This window comes from Babylonia areolata, chromosome 3 (genome assembly GCF_041734735.1).
Source record: "Babylonia areolata isolate BAREFJ2019XMU chromosome 3, ASM4173473v1, whole genome shotgun sequence".
NCBI lineage: Eukaryota > Metazoa > Mollusca > Gastropoda > Neogastropoda > Buccinidae > Babylonia > Babylonia areolata.
The window spans coordinates 64592824-64612798 of NC_134878.1; the positions used below are offsets into that span (position 1 = coordinate 64592824).

A 19975-nucleotide genomic window follows, 5' to 3' on the forward strand; every position below is an offset into this window, starting at 1 on the left:
GTGTGTGTGAACATAGGCAAGCAGGAGAGAGAGAGAGAGAGAGAGAGAGTGAGAGTGTGACAAGTTTATAGCAACTGCTGTTGTTTTTAAATATACTGTTGCTGTTTTTTCTTTATTTTAGAAAAAAAAAGTTGTATGTGATTACACCAAGTATAATGAATATGCAACACAGTATATAATTTTCATATCTTTGAAATATGTTTACTGATTCTCTTCTTGTATCCAAAGATATTTCACTTGCAATGTGTAGATTGTGTGAAAAATGAATGCAATGCTTTTTTATTTATATTTGTATCTTCATCAATATGGAATCGGACTCCCTGCCGGAGTCTGCACTAGTGGGTCACGGTGAAGTATGTGTAGTTAAATATGTGTTTTTAAATCATTTTCATGCTGATTACTAACATGTAATCCTACACTATACACTTGTCCTAATTCATTAAATTTGAGATGATAAACTTATTCAATGGGGCTATAATATCAAAAGAATGTACACAAAATCCCTGTAGATTCTAACTTGTCATAAGAATGCACATGCATCACAGCACAGCTTGGAAAAAACAACACCTTTTTGTTTTGGGACATGGTTTATATAAAGAATGACAACTGGCTTGCTCCTAATCTTACCCTAAACTTAGATCACATCATATGCGTCAGATATACAACATAAAGCAATATTTCAGCCGTATCATAAACTAAGAGTAAGACGTACTTTTTGAGGAAGACAGTCAAGAAGTTGTAGGCTGTCCTCATGGCTGTTTCATAGGATGTGACGATGACCACATCTTTGTCGTCTGCCTGAATGTTCAAACCACACACACAAAAATAAATACTACAGGACACTATCATCCAAAGCAAATATGTATTCTGATTCTCTCTTGGACACATGGAATCTTAATCATTAAAAGCAAATTGAAAGTCACTTTTGTTCTCAAAGCTATCAGTTTCCTTCTAGCTTGCCTTGGGCACATTACACTGACTAGGGCTTAACACAAAAATGGAACCCTCTGACAGAGAAAACTGCCAAAAAATACTCAAAGCTTGTGATAGAACAACACACATAATCTTATCTCTTTTGACAAATGTCAAGCATCTACCTATTCAAGAAGAATCAAAATATAAATCAGAACATAATCAAGTGTGATTCAGATCTCAAGACAGTGTGAAATAATTAAAAAGGAGGAGACCTCATTTCCAGAACAGTGACCAATTTGTAAGTGTGCTGTGTGCCTTGTTGTCCACGTGTGCATGTTTTTCGACTTTTGACCTTGTAAAAATAAAGTGTATCATGTGTTCATTCATGTGCATGTGTGTGCCTGAAGTATCAGAAGAGTACTGACTTTCTGCTGCCTTTTGGGGTCCTGATCTTCAGTGGAAGGACTGGAAGAATCTTGGGAGGGCAGCCTGACCACACACTGGATCAGCTGCAGGGCCAGGGCTGTCACCATCTGTATCGACTCTTCAGAGTTCAACCTGCAACACCACACACATAGTAACATTCCTGTAATGCACACACGTCATGTTTCTACAGAAGCACTGCTGAGTGAAATCAATTCATAACACCTTGGACAGTCTAAATGTAAATGGCATACAGTCAAATCTTAAGTCCTCTGGTCATCTTACAATAGTCATATGAATGCAAACAATTAAGTAAACTTAAAAAGTTACTGCAGCTGAATTAATTTTCTCTTCTTCATAAAACTGAAACTACCATAACTCTGCATTTGTCTTAAGATTATTTTGATTGAAATCAAAAATTTAATTTGCCCCGACACAACATAATACAGCAAAAACCTACATTCTGTATTAACAGAATGCGTAAGGTACCCATTGGTCTTTCCAGTAACCAATCATGACTGAGCACAACACAATGCCTCACCTGAAGTTCCGCAAGTTGCGTTTGCTGGAGGGAAGTCGGGCTAAACTGGCGAAGATGTCTTCTAAAATAAGCTGCCTGTGTTTGTCATAACGGGAAAAGATCTGAAAAAATAAGCATAAACATACACACTGAGTTCTGATTTTATGTAGCTGAATAATCTGCAAGGAATCCCTACATTTGAAGAAAGTTCTCGTTTTTATGTAGACATGCTGGTTTGTTCCAAAACTGAAAACAGTAGAAGTGGTGGCCTAGTGGAAAGAGTAAACAGCAAGGAAGTTACAAGACTTGGGTCCAAGGAAAGGCCTTTCTTTTCTTCCCCTTCTGATTTTCAGTGGTGGGTGATCTGAGTGCTGGACATTTAGGATACAGACAGTACACCCAGGTCCAATGTGCATGTATAAGAACCCAAGGCAACAGACAGAAAAAGACAAATGAATGGATGGCACTGCAATGTACTAACACAGTGAAGCCAGTTTCACAATGAATAATGTCGGGATAAGAATGAAATAAGAAGCAATAATGTAATTTTAAAAAAAAAATTAATGAAAGAAAAAAAGTTATTTCCCTAAACAGGCATGACTGAAGAAAGTGCAACAGTGAACTAGTGACTGAATGCTGTCTTGACATCTGCTGCGAAAAAGCCAATTCATTCATCAAAAGTAACAAAGGTTGCTCTCCATCTGAGCAAAAAGTTGATTGGTGTTGGCTACCACGGTGAGATAAGACAATAACCACCATCCATCAGGATCTGCACAATGAATGTATTCACCAGTCAACCCATATACTTACAGTGGTGACCAGTTTCATGGCATTCAGCTGAAGCTCACTGATGTTCTCCACGAAGAATGCCGACACTCCTACAGAGGACATCTGCACACAAACAGGATTCATTGATTCACACCCAGAGAAAACGTTATGCTAAATGGCTGAGGAAATGAACAGTATGAACATGATCAGAATATCATCATCTAAATCAATGCTATCCTCAATAATATTTAATGACACAACTCGCTCAATCAGTCCAATCCTCAATATCATTTCAGAAACACGTCTTAATCTCTATATACAATCAACTGAGCTCTGATTTTTCTCATGGACTTCCCATTGTGGGAAAAGCATCCATCAATCAAAATCAACCTGGGGAAAAATGAGAGTGGCAGCTTAGAACAGAATTACTGACAGTGAAAACTGAGAGAGAGGTGAGAGGGAAACGTGAAGACAGAGGAAAAGAAGAGAGTGAGAGGGTAGCCAGTAATGGGGTAGGGCTTGAACACAATGCCTGTTGTGCGTGTGTGTGTTACCTGCAGAATGATGGTGTCCGTCATCTCCTGAATGACCAGCAGCTCAGCGAACCAGTTGATCAACTCACACATCTTGTTGTAAAGGTTGATGGTCGACTTGTGTTTCACGGTGTGCGCCCGCGCCCGCTTCGCTTTCAAGCTGCCATGGTAACCATCTGTCAGAGAAGGCCACACACTGCACAGTCACTGTCAGTCGGGTTGTTTCACAAACACAAATTTTCTTCTGTACTGATAATTGATCAAGTTCATCAATCACAGTACTATGTTACTTTTATTAATACATCTACTTCATCAATCAGTTCTATGCTACTGCTATCAATGCATCTAGTTCATCAATCGCACAGATAATGTAATAACTAAACAATGATACATAGCATAAACAATGATCTGCCCTGTATGTACATACATTTGCCGATGAGAAATTGGACTTCTGACCGTACTTTCAAAACACCAACAGTTCTGCTGCATCCATAACCACTGTACCAAGTTGGATGCATACTACACACAATACCCACTGTCTACTGTGCCTACATGCTCTGTTATGCCATGCTGCGATTTGACCCCTGTACATCAAAAGGCTTTATTCCTTCATAGCAGCCAATCACTGTTCTATGCTTGAGGAACATAGAAGGCAATCTTCAACATCCCTACAATCCTTTTCTATGACCTGATATCAAAATGCAAGACTTTCATGAAAAGGATGACGGGACAGGCCTTGTCAATAGCTAAGTTGAACCTTCTCTGATTACATTTTCAGTTCTCAGTCAAAACCACCAGTGGTTACATCTTTATTCATCTAAATGGAAATAAACTGTGCATCCAGTCTTGTCACTCACACCACTTAAGTCTCCCAAACCCACAGTGGAGTCCAAGACAAGCAAAAACTCGACAGAGGTTGTACCTTTTGCCCCAGGATCCACCCTGTAGACAGGGTCAAACTCAGGATAGATGGTGTTCTGGAGCTGGAACTTGGAGTAGAGGATCATGCGCTCTATGACGTCCTCCAGGTACACCATCTTGTGCATGGACACAGAGGTCATGACCGACAGACAGGTCAAGGACGCATCCATGCTGCGGATGACCCGTTCCATCGTCACCTCTCGCCACAGGCGTGACTCCTCTTCGTCCTCATCCTGAGAAAACAACAACAACAGCAGCAACATACAGGTCTGGCTGAAATTCATCACACGTACGGAGTTCAGAGTATTAAACTTATAATATGTACATAACATCCTTGATTGTTGTAAACAACAGCAGTGTACAGGTCTGGCTGAAATTTCATCACACGTACGGAGTTCAGAGTATTAAACTTATAATATGTACATAACATCCTTGTGGACTTCAGTGTATCAAACTCATAATATGTACATAATATCCTTGTGGACTTCAGAGTATCAAACTCATAATATGTACATAATATCGTTGTAGACTTCAGAGTATCAAACTCATAATATGTACATAACATCCTTGTGGACTTCAGAGTATCAAACTCATAATATGTACATAATATCCTTGTTGTGGACTTCAGAGTATCAAACTCATAATATGTACATAACATCCTTGTGGACTTCAGAGTATCAAACTCATAATATGTACATAATATCGTTGTGGACTTCAGAGTATCAAACTCATAATATGTACATAATATCGTTGTGGACTTCAGAGTATCAAACTCATAATATGTACATAACATCCTTGTGGACTTCAGAGTATAAAACTCATAATATGTACATAATATCGTTGTGGACTTCAGAGTATCAAACTCATAATATATACATAACATCCTTGATGGTTGTTTTTCTCCCTTCATACAACTGTCTGAATAATCTGCCATAGGAATACAGCTGCCAAAGACACATATAATTGTTCAAGAACGCAACAGTATCAGGATCAGTTTGCAATAAACTGTTTTCCACAATGTTTCTCAACTCCACTACACTATAGCAGCAAGATTTCAAGTGAATGCAGACACAAATTGATAGCAGTAGGACCATGAGGAGAGGTGACATACCTGGTTGACAAATGGAGTGACTTTGGTTCCATCCCTGATGTTCCATGATAAGACAGTCATCAACCTGACTAGTTTTCCTGGAGGTATCTGGACACCACAAAACAACACGTGTGGTCAACACATTTCATTAAGCAAACAAAATAAATCATGTGTACACACATCAGAATCATCAAACAAATAATCTTCTATGGAAACACAATTAAAACATAAGATTTGCAGAAACATGCAAACATCTTACATGGCAGAATATACATTCCCAAAACCACCACTCAGTGTCTAGCATAGTGGGGAGTGAAAATCTCCGTCTGTGTATGACTTGATACCTGTGGACACCTATTTCCAAGTCTGGAAACATTAACACATTACCACAAAGCACCCACCTACACTTCAATTTTTTTTTTTTTTTTTTTTTTTTGAGGGGGGGGGGGGGGGGGGGAATCTGAATCACAAATATTCACATACAATTCAAGTCAGTCTGCTTCTCAATTTTTGTCTTTTTTCTCTTCCAGTTTCTCCATTGTATACTTATTCTGTCTGTGGAACATTTGTCTTACTCTACTGTTGGTACAGCATCAAACTGAAATGAAATCACCCAAATGGACTAAAAAAGCAAACCAAACCCAGAATACATACAAATAAAAGAAAGGCAAGCTGAACATTCCAAGCCACACAAAGACTTAAATGATACGACCCACCTGGTTCATGACATTCATGGATTTCAGTTTGGCAGATTCTCCACACAGATCTCCCAGAATGCCTTTAGCCACCAAGAGCTCTGGAGGACACTCCACGTCTTCGTCATCTGGAAAAACACAATGTGGGATTATAAGACTTTTCTCCACTTAGTCCATGTCTTGTTTGTTTTTTTTTGTTTTTTTTTCATGATTATTGTTATTTACATTATTGGAAATGTTAATCTTTACAGACTGTGGGAAAGGAGTTGTTTGTTTGTTTTTTAAACTACCCCTCCTCCCTCAAGTTTTACTGCTTTCTTTTCTTCCCTTAAAAAATGTTAATCTGAGAGGTAGACAGATCAAGTAGAGAATGTGTCAAAGAGAGAGAGAGAGGCATACACAGAGACAGAGGGAGAGAGAGAGAGACAAAGAGGATGCAACAGAGAAAGAGTTAAATCTTCACACTCTGAACATCTTCACTGCTGCCAAGACAGCAAAGTAATCAATCCCCCCCCCCCAAAAAAAAACACCAAAAAACAAAACAAACAAAACAAAACAACAAAAAACAATAATGTTCTCCACATACCGGTTCTTTCACTCACACAAACTCCACCCCCACTCCCAACCCAATGAACTGGTACATACTGATGTCGAGGGCAGCCAGGTTGGCGTCCTCAGCATTGTCAAAGACGTAGTCCATGCAGTTGGTGAACTTCTTGAAAGTGGGGCTGTCCATCAGCTCCTCATTGCTGAGGGTGGGCATCATGCTGCGCCGCTGCCTCTGCTTCTCCTTCTTCCTCTTCCGCGCCACTGTCGACACACCACTGCCTCAGTACTCACATACATACAGCACACACCACTCCACTGCCTCAGTACTCACATACATACAGCACACACCACACCACTGCCTCAGTACTCACATACATACAGCACACACCACACCACTGCCTCAGTACTCACATACATACAGCACACACCACACCACTGCCTCAGTACTCACATACATACAGCACACACCACTCCACTGCCTCAGTACTCACATACATACAGCACACACCACTCCACTGCCTCAGTACTCACATACATACAGCACACACCACACCACTGCCTCAGTACTCACATACATACAGCACACACCACTCCACTGCCTCAGTACTCACATACATACAGCACACACCACTCCACTGCCTCAGTACTCACATACATACAGCACACACCACTCCACTGCCTCAGTACTCACATACATACAGCACACACCACTCCACTGCCTCAGTACTCACATACAGCACACACCACACCACTGCCTCAGTACTCACATACAGCACACACCACTCCACTGCCTCAGTACTCACATACATACAGCACACACCACACCACTGCCTCAGTACTCACATACATAAAGCACACCACTCCACTGCCTCAGTACTCACATACATACAGCACACACCACTCCACTGCTTCAGTACTCACATACATACAGCACACACCACCCCACTGCCTCAGTACTCACATACATACAGCACACACCACTCCACTGCCTCAGTACTCACATACATACAGCACACACCACTCCACTGCCTCAGTACTCACATACAGCACACACCACTCCACTGCCTCAGTACTCACATACATACAGCACACACCACACCACTGCCTCAGTACTCACATACATACAGCACACACCGCATCACTGTCTCAGTACTCACAGCACACACCACTCCACTGCCTCAGTACTCACAGCACATACCACTCCACTGCCTCAGTACTCACATACATACAGCACACACCACTCCACTGCCTCAGTACTCACATACATACAGCACACACCACACCACTGCCTCAGTACTCACATACATACAGCACACACCACACCACTGCCTCAGTACTCACATACATACAGCACACACCACACCACTGCCTCAGTACTCACATACATACAGCACACACCACTCCACTGCCTCAGTACTCACATACATACAGCACACACCACTCCACTGCCTCAGTACTCACATACATACAGCACACACCACTCCACTGCCTCAGTACTCACATACATACAGCACACACCACACCACTGCCTCAGTACTCACATACATACAGCACACACCACTCCACTGCCTCAGTACTCACATACATACAGCACACACCACTCCACTGCCTCAGTACCCACATACATACAGCACACACCACTCCACTGCCTCAGTACTCACATACATACAGCACACCACTCCACTGCCTCAGTACTCACATACATACAGCACACACCACTCCACTGCCTCAGTACTCACATACATACAGCACACACCACACCACTGCCTCAGTACTCACATACATACAGCACACACCACTCCACTACCTCAGTACTCACATACATACAGCACACACACCACTGCCTCAGTACTCACATACATACAGCACACACCACTCCACTGCCTCAGTACTCACATACATACAGCACACACCACTCCACTGCCTCAGTACTCACATACATACAGCACACACCACACCACTGCCTCAGTACTCACATACATACAGCACACACCACTCCACTACCTCAGTACTCACATACATACAGCACACACACCACTGCCTCAGTACTCACATACATACAGCACACCACTCCACTGCCTCAGTACTCACATACATACAGCACACCACTCCACTGCCTCAGTACTCACATACATACAGCACACACCACTCCACTGCCTCAGTACTCACATACATACAGCACACACCACACCACTGCCTCACTACTCACATACATACAGCACACACCACTCCACTGCCTCAGTACTCACATACAGCACACACCACACCACTGCCTCAGTACTCACATACATACAGCACACACCACTCCACTGCCTCAGTACTCACAAACATACAGCACACCACTCCACTGCCTCAGTACTCACAAACATACAGCACACCACTCCACTGCCTCAGTACTCACAAACATACAGCACACCACTCCACTGCCTCAGTACTCACATACAGCACACACCACACCACTGCCTCAGTACTCACATACATACAGCACACACCACTCCACTGCCTCAGTACTCACATGCATAAAGCACACCACTCCACTGCCTCAGTACTCACATACATACAGCACACACCACACCACTGCCTCAGTACCCACATACATACAGCAAACCACACGACTGCCTCAGTACTCACATACATACAGCACACACCACACCACTGCCTCAGTACCCACATACATACAGCAAACCACAAGACTGCCTCAGTACTCACATCCATACAGCACACACCACTCCACTGCCTCAGTACTCACATACAGCACACACCACTCCACTGCCTCAGTACTCACATACGTACAGCACACACCACACCACTGCCTCAGTACTCACATACAGCACACACCACTCCACTGCCTCAGTACTCACAGCACACACCACACCACTGCCTCAGTACTCACATACATACAGCACACACCACACCACTGCCTCAGTACTCACATCCATACAGCACACACCACTCCACTGCCTCAGTACTCACATACAGCACACACCACTCCACTGCCTCAGTACTCACATACGTACAGCACACACCACACCACTGCCTCAGTACTCACATACAGCACACACCACTCCACTGCCTCAGTACTCACAGCACACACCACACCACTGCCTCAGTACTCACATACATACAGCACACACCACACCACTGCCTCAGTACTCACATACATACAGCACACACCACACCACTGCCTCAGTACTCACATACATACAGCACACACCACACCACTGCCTCAGTACTCACATACATACAGCACACACCACTCCACTGCCTCAGTACCCACATACATACAGCACACACCACACCACTGCCTCAGTACTCACATACATACAGCACACACCACACCACTGCCTCAGTACTCAAATACATACAGCACACACCACACCACTGCCTCAGTACTCACATGCATACAGCACACCGCATCACTGTCTCAGTACTCACATACATACAGCACACACCACACCACTGCCTCAGTACTCACATACATACAGCACACACCACCACACTGCCTCAGTACTCACATACATACAGCACACACCACTCCACTGCCTCAGTACTCACATACATACAGCACACACCACTCCACTGCCTCAGTACTCACATACATACAGCACACACCACGCCACTGCCTCAGTACTCACATACATACAGCACACACCACACCACTGCCTCAGTACTCACATACAGCACACACCACTCCACTGCCTCAGTACTCACATACATACAGCACACACCACTCCACTGCCTCAGTACTCACATACATACAGCACACACCACACCACTGCCTCAGTACTCACATACAGCACACACCACTCCACTGCCTCAGTACTCACATACATACAGCACACCGCCCCATTGCCTCAATACTTACACACATACAGCACACACCACCCCATTTCGCAGCACAAAGAATTACAATGAATAAGCTTGTGGTAAGTCACAAGTTGTGTTTCCATTGTGGATCATTACAATATACTCACTGTATGTTTCTTCATCTTCTTCCATCTCTACAAATTCTGACTCCTCCTCCTCACTGTCTTCCAAATACTGACTTTTCCTTTTAGCTGCAAAACAGAGAACCCAAACTATACATCACAAAGCACAATGATGAGAAAATTCATTAACTACTGTTTTACTGAGCGTGTCCGTGGTAACCAATGTGTGTAATGAAAGAAACATGCACGTTAAACTGACAGATAACCCAGACAGACAGAGAACATGAAAACGTACATAAATAATAGAATGAAAAAATAATAACCAAGATGTAAGAAAAGATGTGAAAGTGAAAGGAGAAACAGATGGGGGAGGGGTGTGTGTGAAGGAGGCAGGAGAAAGAGCAGAAAGTACTAGTAGGAAGGAGAGGGACAGAAAAGAAAGAGAGAACTGCACGAAAACATGAAAAGCAAACGACACTCCACAAGTCTATCTTTGACAGAATGACACATATGTCCTCTGATGTCCCAAAACTTTATCTAATAAAAGAAAATACATAAATCTTATGTACACCCAGTGCACATCTTAATACACCAACACTCCCTAAGTCTTCATCTTGATGGTAAATCATGAATAAACTACACATTTAAATGGAGAAAAGAAAGGAACTGGCTCTTCATAATCTCTCTCTGTAATGCGCTATATCACTGGTTTCAATACAGGTCTGACCCACAGAAAATCCGGAGACTTACTGCCCCTTCCCCGCTCTGCCCTCCTTTTGGATGCTTGGAACGACATGCTGCCATCTTCCGACCGCATGATGCTGTAACCAGGGTCGTACCGCTTCCGTCTCCCAGACTCACTATCACAGACTGCTTTCACTGGAACCACACACAACAGTCGTCAATATTCACATTCAGAACCACATGTAATGGTAAGACTGCAGTTTAGCAAGCATAGTAGGAAAGTTCTGATACATCAGGCTGACTGATATACAATGAGTTACAGGTGGGATAACTAATTACTTCAAGACTTTATTGGCTTCAAATTGAGTATGGTTTACACAAGGGGTATCAAAATGACATTCAATCATCAGCCACTCCACTGCCCACATCTAAAAATCATAGAAAACATTGGCAGGCTCACTGAAGCCCCCCAACCCAACCCCAAACATGCACACACACTTTCCACATAAAACTACTTGAAAACACAATAGCAAGACCACCACAGAGCTCATGCATTTATCACCGTTTATGAAATACCCAAGAGAAAGGCAATAATTAAACATCAGTAATAAGAATTACAATACTATTAGTATTACTAAAAACTATTCACCTTCAAAACACTAACAATCACTGTTTATCAAATACTTGATAGAAAGGCAATAATTACACAATAATAAGAATTACAATACTACAACCCATTTACCATCAAAACACTAACAAAACAACAACCATAATATTATAGTACAACAAACAAATGAATACAACTGACAAGTAAAGAGCTCTGTTAAATTTTACATATATATACAATAATTGCTTGCAGCTCATTATCCATAAACTTAATTCTTGCCTAAGATGGATCTACTTCAAAAGCATACCAAATGACAGGGTTTGATAAGGAAATCTGTTACAGAGAAAAATAGTTTTCAGAAATTAATAATCTATAATTGCAAAGTGCATAAAGGATTCACCCCCACACAACTTATCCATGATCTGTGTTTGACTGAAGCAACAGCATTTATGGACAGACAGGACTGCCCAACCACTGAAGCCATGAACACAGTTACTGCAGGTGAAATACTATTTATCTTTAAATGTAATTAAAATTCTTACCTGAGCCACCTGAGGCAATTGATTTGAGAGTCTGCAACAATAAATTATAATATATGTTAGCATGATACCAAAATGAAAATAAATACAAAACAACAAAAAAAAAACAACCACCACCACCCAACAATAAAGAACAAGAACCATTATTCAAATAAAACTCACTTCAGCATTGCTCAATTCTCTTTCTGACAGAACACACACACACACACACAAAGAAAAACAATGTAAAGTAACCTGTCAGTGGATTTTGGAGAGGGCAAAGTGGAGAGGCAAACAGGAGCAGGAAAATGGAAGAGGAAAGGAAAAGGAAAGAGAGAAAAACAAGAGACAGTGCCAAAGCCAAACACTGAGAAACAGAAAATCAGAGAAAGATGTAACATTGTCACAACTTTTCTCTCTTATCGTTACAAGTACACACACCTTTGGTTTCGGACAATCATTTGGGGAGTTTCAAATCAGTCAACTGTGAGTGGAAGACAGACAGCATCTCCAGGTTGAAAGTAACCAACAAGGGCTTTCTATCATCTTTTGTCTAAAACTATATATATATTACAAAACATGCAGATCTGTTTTTTTATAATAATAACAATAGTAAATAAAACATTACAAAATCAAAATTTAAACTGTCATATTTTTCCTCTTTTTAAAACAGAAGAAAAATGCCACTGTCCACATATATACATTATAAAATCAAAGACACTTTCCAATATAACCCTAGGGTAAAAATAAGTCTGTAACAAATGGTGTCAAAAGTGAGAAAAAATAACACAGGTTTCAGACTCAGCCACTTTCCTTTGTAAATATACTTTGTTTTTGGTCCACCTTCAGCCTACTTTACATCTATCATATGTCAGAAAAAAATCAGCCTCTGCATTAACTATTATCATTATTACTAATACTATGTCCCAGTCATTTCTGCAATGAGCTGCTACTTTTATAGTCTTTACTGCTGTTGTAACGGGAAAATAGTTCCCCTGAAATGCCTTGTTCAAGTTAATTCAACCTTAACTTTTTATTATCTTTTTTTTTTTTTATATACTACAGAAGATGGTGTGGTGTCATATATATGAATTTGTCCGCACGCTGACACCTCCCTGAAAGTGAACTTATGACTTATTCCAAACGCTACGCAGATTTACTCACCATCAAAAATACACTTTCCAAAACAGAACACACAACAGCTCACATCAATGCTATGCACTATCTACCAACAATACCATAACCGTTTGTCAAGTAACTAAATGGTTTTAGTTTTGAAAAAACAAAACAAAAAACACCTACAACCAGTACTTAAAATATGATAATGGTTAGTAATTCACTTGAGGGAAAAACGTACATGCAGGTGGAAGCAACAAAAAGGAACAAAAAGCACTGTAATTAAATCATCAATGCTTCTCTTGTGAAGTTCTGCTATTTCATTTCAATTTTCTTTTTCATTTCTTACTCTTCGTTTTAACACAGAACACATGCAGTGCTTTTTGTGTGAGATGATGGAGCAGTTGAATCCCAAATTGTAGTTAACAGTGATTTTAGTACAAGAATAGACAGGAACAACAAATAAAAAGATCAAATGAACAACAGTCTTTTTCTTTCTTCCGACAGAAACAGATCATGACATTCACTTCCTTTCAAATCAAAATCATCTTGGGATGTCTATGGCAAAGCAAACTGCATGTGAATATCAACATAATATACACTGTGCTCTATCACTCTACAAAAGCCTAAACATCCCAAAAGCAAAATGCAGTTTCCATTTGAAGGTGTCAAAGCATTATAAGCTACACATTTGCTGTCACAAAAGGAAAGGAAATAAAAAAGAGAACAGATGCCTGATCTTCCCATAAACCGAATGCACTGATCAGGACTTGAGAGCTTATCCTAGGTTCGTGTAAAACATTAACCCAGCATGAAAGAAAAAAAAACCAAAACAACCAAAAAACAAAAAAAAACCCACAGGTTGAGAGGTAGTTACGTAGTTTACCAGGTTTTCTATTTTTCTTCTGGTTGTGTCACTCAAAACTGCAGCGTTAATTTTTCCCCCTTGGCTGACAAAAATCTACAAGAACGGCAAATGTAAAGCACCAGCTTATTATTTACTAAGGTCTAGCATGCATCCAGAGAGAAAAGAAACTGATGTCAACCACACTTGTATTATCACCAACTTCACAATGAAAAATAAACTATCCTGTTTATGGACAGCTGCATGTACCAAAAATTCAGAATAAAAAATGTTCTGTTCCTGCATATTTCCACATGGAATGGGTCTAAATCAGTACATCAAAAATGCCAGAAGAGAACCAAAACCTTTTCTTACTTTTATAAAGTGGATCTTTTTTTAATGCTTATTTTCTAAGCTGCTAATCATCAATAACAAGGAACCTACCCCTCCACCCCCACCCCCCTCAAGTCCCCTCTCTCACAACAAACAAAACAGGGACCAATCTCAACATGTAATAAAAACATGCATCATTACATGCAGTGTTCAAGGCTGTTAAAATAAATAAAAATACTTTGAAGATAAAAATTTTCAAACAAAGGGCAACTAGCTTCCTTTAAATGTGTAGCATTTACCTTTGTAGCATTTGATTCATTACATGCAATACTGTTGGAGCTATTTAAGTTCACTAAAGTTGAATTCTGCAAGAAAAAAAAAGATATGCATACAGAATGTAATAAAACAAAAAAGATCTTCCAAGTGTATAAGTATAAAGACAGCATTTAAACTAGTTCCATGAAATTAAAACATACAAATTTCACTGCAATTTAACAGCTTTTGTTGGGGAAAAGAGAGGTGAGTTGTGGGATCTGGTGGAAGAAGCTGCTTTCACTATACAACTTTTATATGAAAAGAAAGAAAAAATATTTTAAATGATATAAACAAGCCACACTGATAGCATGTTGCTTACAAGTCTTGCTGATTATATTTTGTTTCCAATCCATAATTTGCACAAGAGAGGGTAGCCTTAAATCAAAGCAGCAACTGTTCACTTAGCAGAATAATTTCAAGTGTCATTCCTCCCTTTCATACATTTCACTAATCATGTTACCAAACGGCAATTTAAGCAAGTGGGTTTCAATTTACGCTGTGATGTTATACCCCTCATGCCTAAAGTGTTGTTCTTTTATACAAATTGTTGTTATATCTCCCATGAAGCAAATAATTATCATAAATCAAAACCATTCCATTCCCAAAGGTAGAGGTAGAAGGGGGTGGTGGTGGTGGGTGGGTGTGGATGTGTGTGTGTGTGTGTGTGTGTGTGTGTGTGTGTGTGTGTGTGTGTGTGTGTGTGTGTGGTCTTCACTCTTCAACTGTTAAGCTGAGAGGTGATATCACTCTCTAAACGTAAGTTACAAGCGACAGATATTCACATGCAGCTGAGTTTAACACTGTCAATTTTAGAAGCACCTTTTATTGCATTCAATACCAACAGTCTTCTTAATTCTGTTGGTAACTGTTTTGTAAGTTTGGTTTCAAACCTTTTGACTTAAAAAATAATGTATGTTCCACAAGTGGATGCTACCCAGTCACCAGTGGCAAATGTAAAAAAAAAAGAAAAAAAGCATGAATGTAACAAACTGAATCAAAGAGTCACTCAACAGTCCGAAAATGACTGCAGTGTTGTTTCCCACATGTGGAAAGTTTCTGCACTGTAGAGAAACTAAATGTGCACAAGGCCTCGTGCAGGCACCACCCTCCCCTCTCATCCATCAGTTTCACAATGCAGCATCACAGGCACACTGACAAAGCCACATTCTCAAAAACAACACTCACCGCAGGGTCCAGCATTTCCAGCATGACCACTGGCCCAGCTGCTGACGACTTCTTCTTAGACTGTGATGCACTTTGCTGCTGCTGCTGCTGCTGCTGATGTAGCTGCTGCTGTGGAGTGGGAGGCAGCGGTGGTTGTGAATGGCCCAGCCATCGGTTGCTGTCTGTCATGTCAATGTTCTCCAGCACTACCCGTGGTTCAGGCATTCCCACACCAGTCCCTAACACCCCGTACCCGGGGTGCCGGTTCTGTACCACACTGTCTCTACCAGCGCTCTGAACTGAGGAGTCTGTAAGCCGGCTGCTTGCCATGCCCATCTCACGACGTGACGAGGAGGGAACAGAATTGTCCAGCGGCGGCTGTGAAGAGGCCGACTGTCGGCGAGTAAAGCGTACACGGCTGTCTTCAGCTGGTGGGTAGGTGGAGGAGGGGGCCTGAGGCATCTGCTGTTGGTGTTGCTGCTGGTTATGGAGCACTCTTTCTGCTGATGTGGCAGGGGCTGGCGAGGGAACTGGTACCGCACAAAAAAACACAAAAGGCTTTCATTTTCTCTCACAAACTGGACCGGTTCCACTACAGCCACCAGCTTTTCAAAGCTGCAATGATTCTTTTTCCCAACACAATCGTAACAAGTTGAATCTCATTCCACTTTGTAAAGCCTACAACCACATGGAAATAAAAAAAGGAATGTTACCTAAATATTTCTGTACTATTTCTGACTCACCACTTTTACTAAAATAATCACATGATTTACAAATCTATACACAACTTATAACTTAGATTTAGGCAAACATACATTTTTGAAAAATAGTTGTTTTATCTTATCAATGATTCCAGAGAAAATACAACTGTGACATGATCTTGAAATGACAGGCATTTTAACATAAAAAAAAGGAAAAAAATTCCTACCTATCCCAGTATCAAAACAAAGAATAATCCCCAACATGATCAAATTCCCCAGAGTTTGTTGCTCTGTCAGCAGAAAACTTGCATCCTCAAATAAAACATCCAAACTGTTTCCCCTCCCAAGACTCTCCCACTCTATCCTTTAGGTACTTATCCAACATGAAAGGAACAGAGAAACCCTCTTTTCCCCTTTTCCTTCCTCCCCTGTGCCTACAACGGACGAAGTTACCTGGCACTTTGTTCTGTTGGTGGACCCCCTGCAGCATGGGTCCCCGCCCAGGGAGGAGGTTGTTGTCCACAGAAAAGCACTCCCCATTGACAGCCGCTACAACAAAATACCAACACTTTCAACCAAAAGGTTGCTTTTCCAGAATGACGCAGCATCAAAAATCGTTTACACTTTTTTCTTTCTTTTCTTTTTTTTTCCTCCCATTTTTTAAGTTTGAATTTCAGAATGCTTTCACAGTATTTTCAGAAAAAAAATTAAAGCAGTGTCATGGGAAGCCCTTTTAATTTGTGGTAACAGTACCTCCCTTGCCCCCAATGAGCCGCCACCCTCTCTTCAACCCAACCCAGTAAGCATGCTTTGTACTTTGCTAATCAAAAGCCTTTGTTCTGAATTTCTGAATACTTTTACAGTATTTCAAGAAAGAAAAAACAAAAACAAAAAAATTAAAGCAGTGTCATGGGAAGCTCTTTGGAAGCTCTTTAACTTGTAACAGTAACCGCCCACACCACCCCAATCTCCCTCCTCAAATAAACATTTTTTTTTTTTTACTTTTCAAATTATAATCCTTTGTTCTGAATTTCATGAATACTTTCGCTCTTTTTTTTTCTTTTTCTTTTTTTCCAGAAAACTGATAGCAGCGTCATGGGAAGCTCTTTAACTCGTGGTCACACTAACCTCCCTCCTCCCTTGCCAAGTTATGATACAAATACGTATTACTTTCTTCACAACCCATATTTCCTCATTCATTGCCCTTTCTCCCTCCCACCTGTGAGACTTAACAATATGGGACAGACAGCAGTCACACAGAACAGTGGCACAGTGTGCTGGGGGTGGTGGAGACTTACAGGTGAAGTGCTGGTGGTTGGGTCTCTGCTGACTGACAGGTGAGGACATGGTGGCAGAGGTGGCTGCATAGGGACTGCCGTGGGGAGTGTACGACCCACTCTGGTTGGGGAACAGGCCAGATGAGGAGGCAGAAGAGGGATACCTGCATAGCACAGGGGGTACAACCTTCACCTCATTTTTCCCACATGCAAATGTCATAGTCAAAATAAAAGGACAATTACTTTGATCATGAAACTGTATTCTTCTACTGCAAAAAGTAGACAGAAGAACAAGTTAAAACCAGTGTTGTTCACTGAATATTATGCTAAACACTTTGCATTTAAGAAATACATGTGCCCCTATTTTTTTCATAAATAAAGCCAGTCTTATCAATATGCACCATCCTGCCAATTTTGGTTGTTTCACCATTCATGGTGGCTAATGGAAATCACCAGTTTGAAAGCTTACCCATCTCCCAATACCCTTCCAAAACAAACTAATTCAAGGTAAATACATGGACTCACTTTGTTAAGTTACTTATATACACTGAACATTCTTCCATCACAAGAACATGTTAATAAGAACACAGGTTCCACCATGGACAAAAGATCATTGTTCATTCATGGAGCATTATAAAGTCCAACAAGGGCAAGAATGCTGACCAAGCTGCAAGCCTCATGCACTAACTAAAAGACGAAAAGGATGAGCCAGGAAAAGCAGATTATTACCGCTGAGAGTTGTTTTGTGATAAGACGTGAGCTGAAGATGAATGTGAGACCCCCATGTGCTGTGCCGGTGGCGCCTGCTGCTGCTGTGGCTGCTGCTGTTGTGGTGGTATGCTATGCACAGAGGCATGGCTCTGCTGCTGCACTCCAACTGGAATCAACCACATACACTTCATCTCAACATCACTGACACAGTATTCTAAGTGTGATGGCCCAACACTGATCATTTTCTATTGGTGCATGCTAAGTCCTGTGCAGCATTTACACTTCTTTCAAAGTTAATACAAGGCCTGCTATACAATCTTCATTTTCAGCTGGTACAACAAAGTTTGCAATACAGTTTAAAAAAAAATCCTACCTTGTTTAGTGTTGATCAGATATTACAAAACGCACGTGCATTTCTTCTTCTTCTTTTTTTTTTAATTATATTTTTAAATTCTTATTTAGGTAAACAAAGACAACTGTTAGTAATTCATATAGAAATGGTCACTGGTATTTCAGATGGGTCCACCAAAAATATTACACTTTCAACTCTAAACAGAAATGACAATAACAATAAACATACCTTCGTAACTTGCTCTTGTTCTAAAAATGACAATAATTCAGAAACATACCTTCATAACTTGCTCTTGTTCGAAACACAGTGGGATTCTTCCTCAGAATACATTTCAACAGTTGAGGCAGCTCTCCTTCCAAAGAATCTGTTGTCAGGTTGTCTTGCAGTTCTCTGTCAAATCACATTTACAAATAATCAATGGCAGTAAATCAAGCAAAGTAACCTGTCAAAATCTGATGAAAAGTAATTTATGACAGTTATCTTTTCAAAAACACAGCTGCCCTATGAAACTTATGTAATTAAATAAACGACAAAAAAACTGGCATTAAAAATGTGAAAAAAAAGAAGAAAAAAAAGCAAGGTCGCTAAAAACAATTCTTCAACATTCCAATTCCTTGTCACTAATCAAGTTACTTACAATTTAATCACTTACTAAGACGACAGTAAGAAAATTCTTATTTTGGTTAGGGAATTAACTATATATATACAAAAAAGAAGAATAAAACAGTGCTCACTCAAAAAAGGGCCAATCACATTTAAACCAATATATTTACTTACACAGATCACAACCTCCCCCCCCAAAAAAAAACAACAAACAAACAACAACAACAACAAAAAAAACATGTCTCTTTGTACACCTGTAGTATTCTATACTTCAGTTTTGGCATTTGCTAAACTGAGATGTACGAGTCAAAACTGACACTTTGTTATGTCTCTTTGTATCTGCAATGCTCTATATGTCAGTTTTGCTAAACAGATATATATATATATCAGAGTTAAACCAAACTAGG

At 40.6% G+C, this 19975-nt stretch overlaps 1 protein-coding gene across 3 annotated transcripts in view; it reads right to left on the minus strand.

Annotated features, from left to right (window-relative positions):
• The window catches only part of LOC143280203 (nipped-B-like protein A), a 58979-nt gene that overhangs the window by 31163 nt on the left and 7841 nt on the right, over positions 1-19975 (minus strand). For 2 of the 3 annotated variants that reach the window (XM_076584819.1, XM_076584821.1), the window contains exons 4-20: positions 19243-19355; positions 18632-18779; positions 17924-18066; positions 17079-17174; positions 15946-16454; positions 12177-12207; positions 11094-11222; positions 10389-10472; positions 6511-6675; positions 5887-5993; positions 5192-5278; positions 4082-4313; positions 3181-3335; positions 2669-2749; positions 1880-1980; positions 1341-1473; positions 713-798 (exon numbers count right to left, since the gene is read on the minus strand). In XM_076584819.1, coding sequence (XP_076440934.1) covers positions 713-798; positions 1341-1473; positions 1880-1980; positions 2669-2749; positions 3181-3335; positions 4082-4313; positions 5192-5278; positions 5887-5993; positions 6511-6675; positions 10389-10472; positions 11094-11222; positions 12177-12207; positions 15946-16454; positions 17079-17174; positions 17924-18066; positions 18632-18779; positions 19243-19355 — 2400 coding nt within the window. The remainder of the gene's footprint in view (positions 1-712; positions 799-1340; positions 1474-1879; positions 1981-2668; positions 2750-3180; positions 3336-4081; positions 4314-5191; positions 5279-5886; positions 5994-6510; positions 6676-10388; positions 10473-11093; positions 11223-12176; positions 12208-15945; positions 16455-17078; positions 17175-17923; positions 18067-18631; positions 18780-19242; positions 19356-19975) is intronic. The other variant, XM_076584822.1, reaches the window with a different exon arrangement.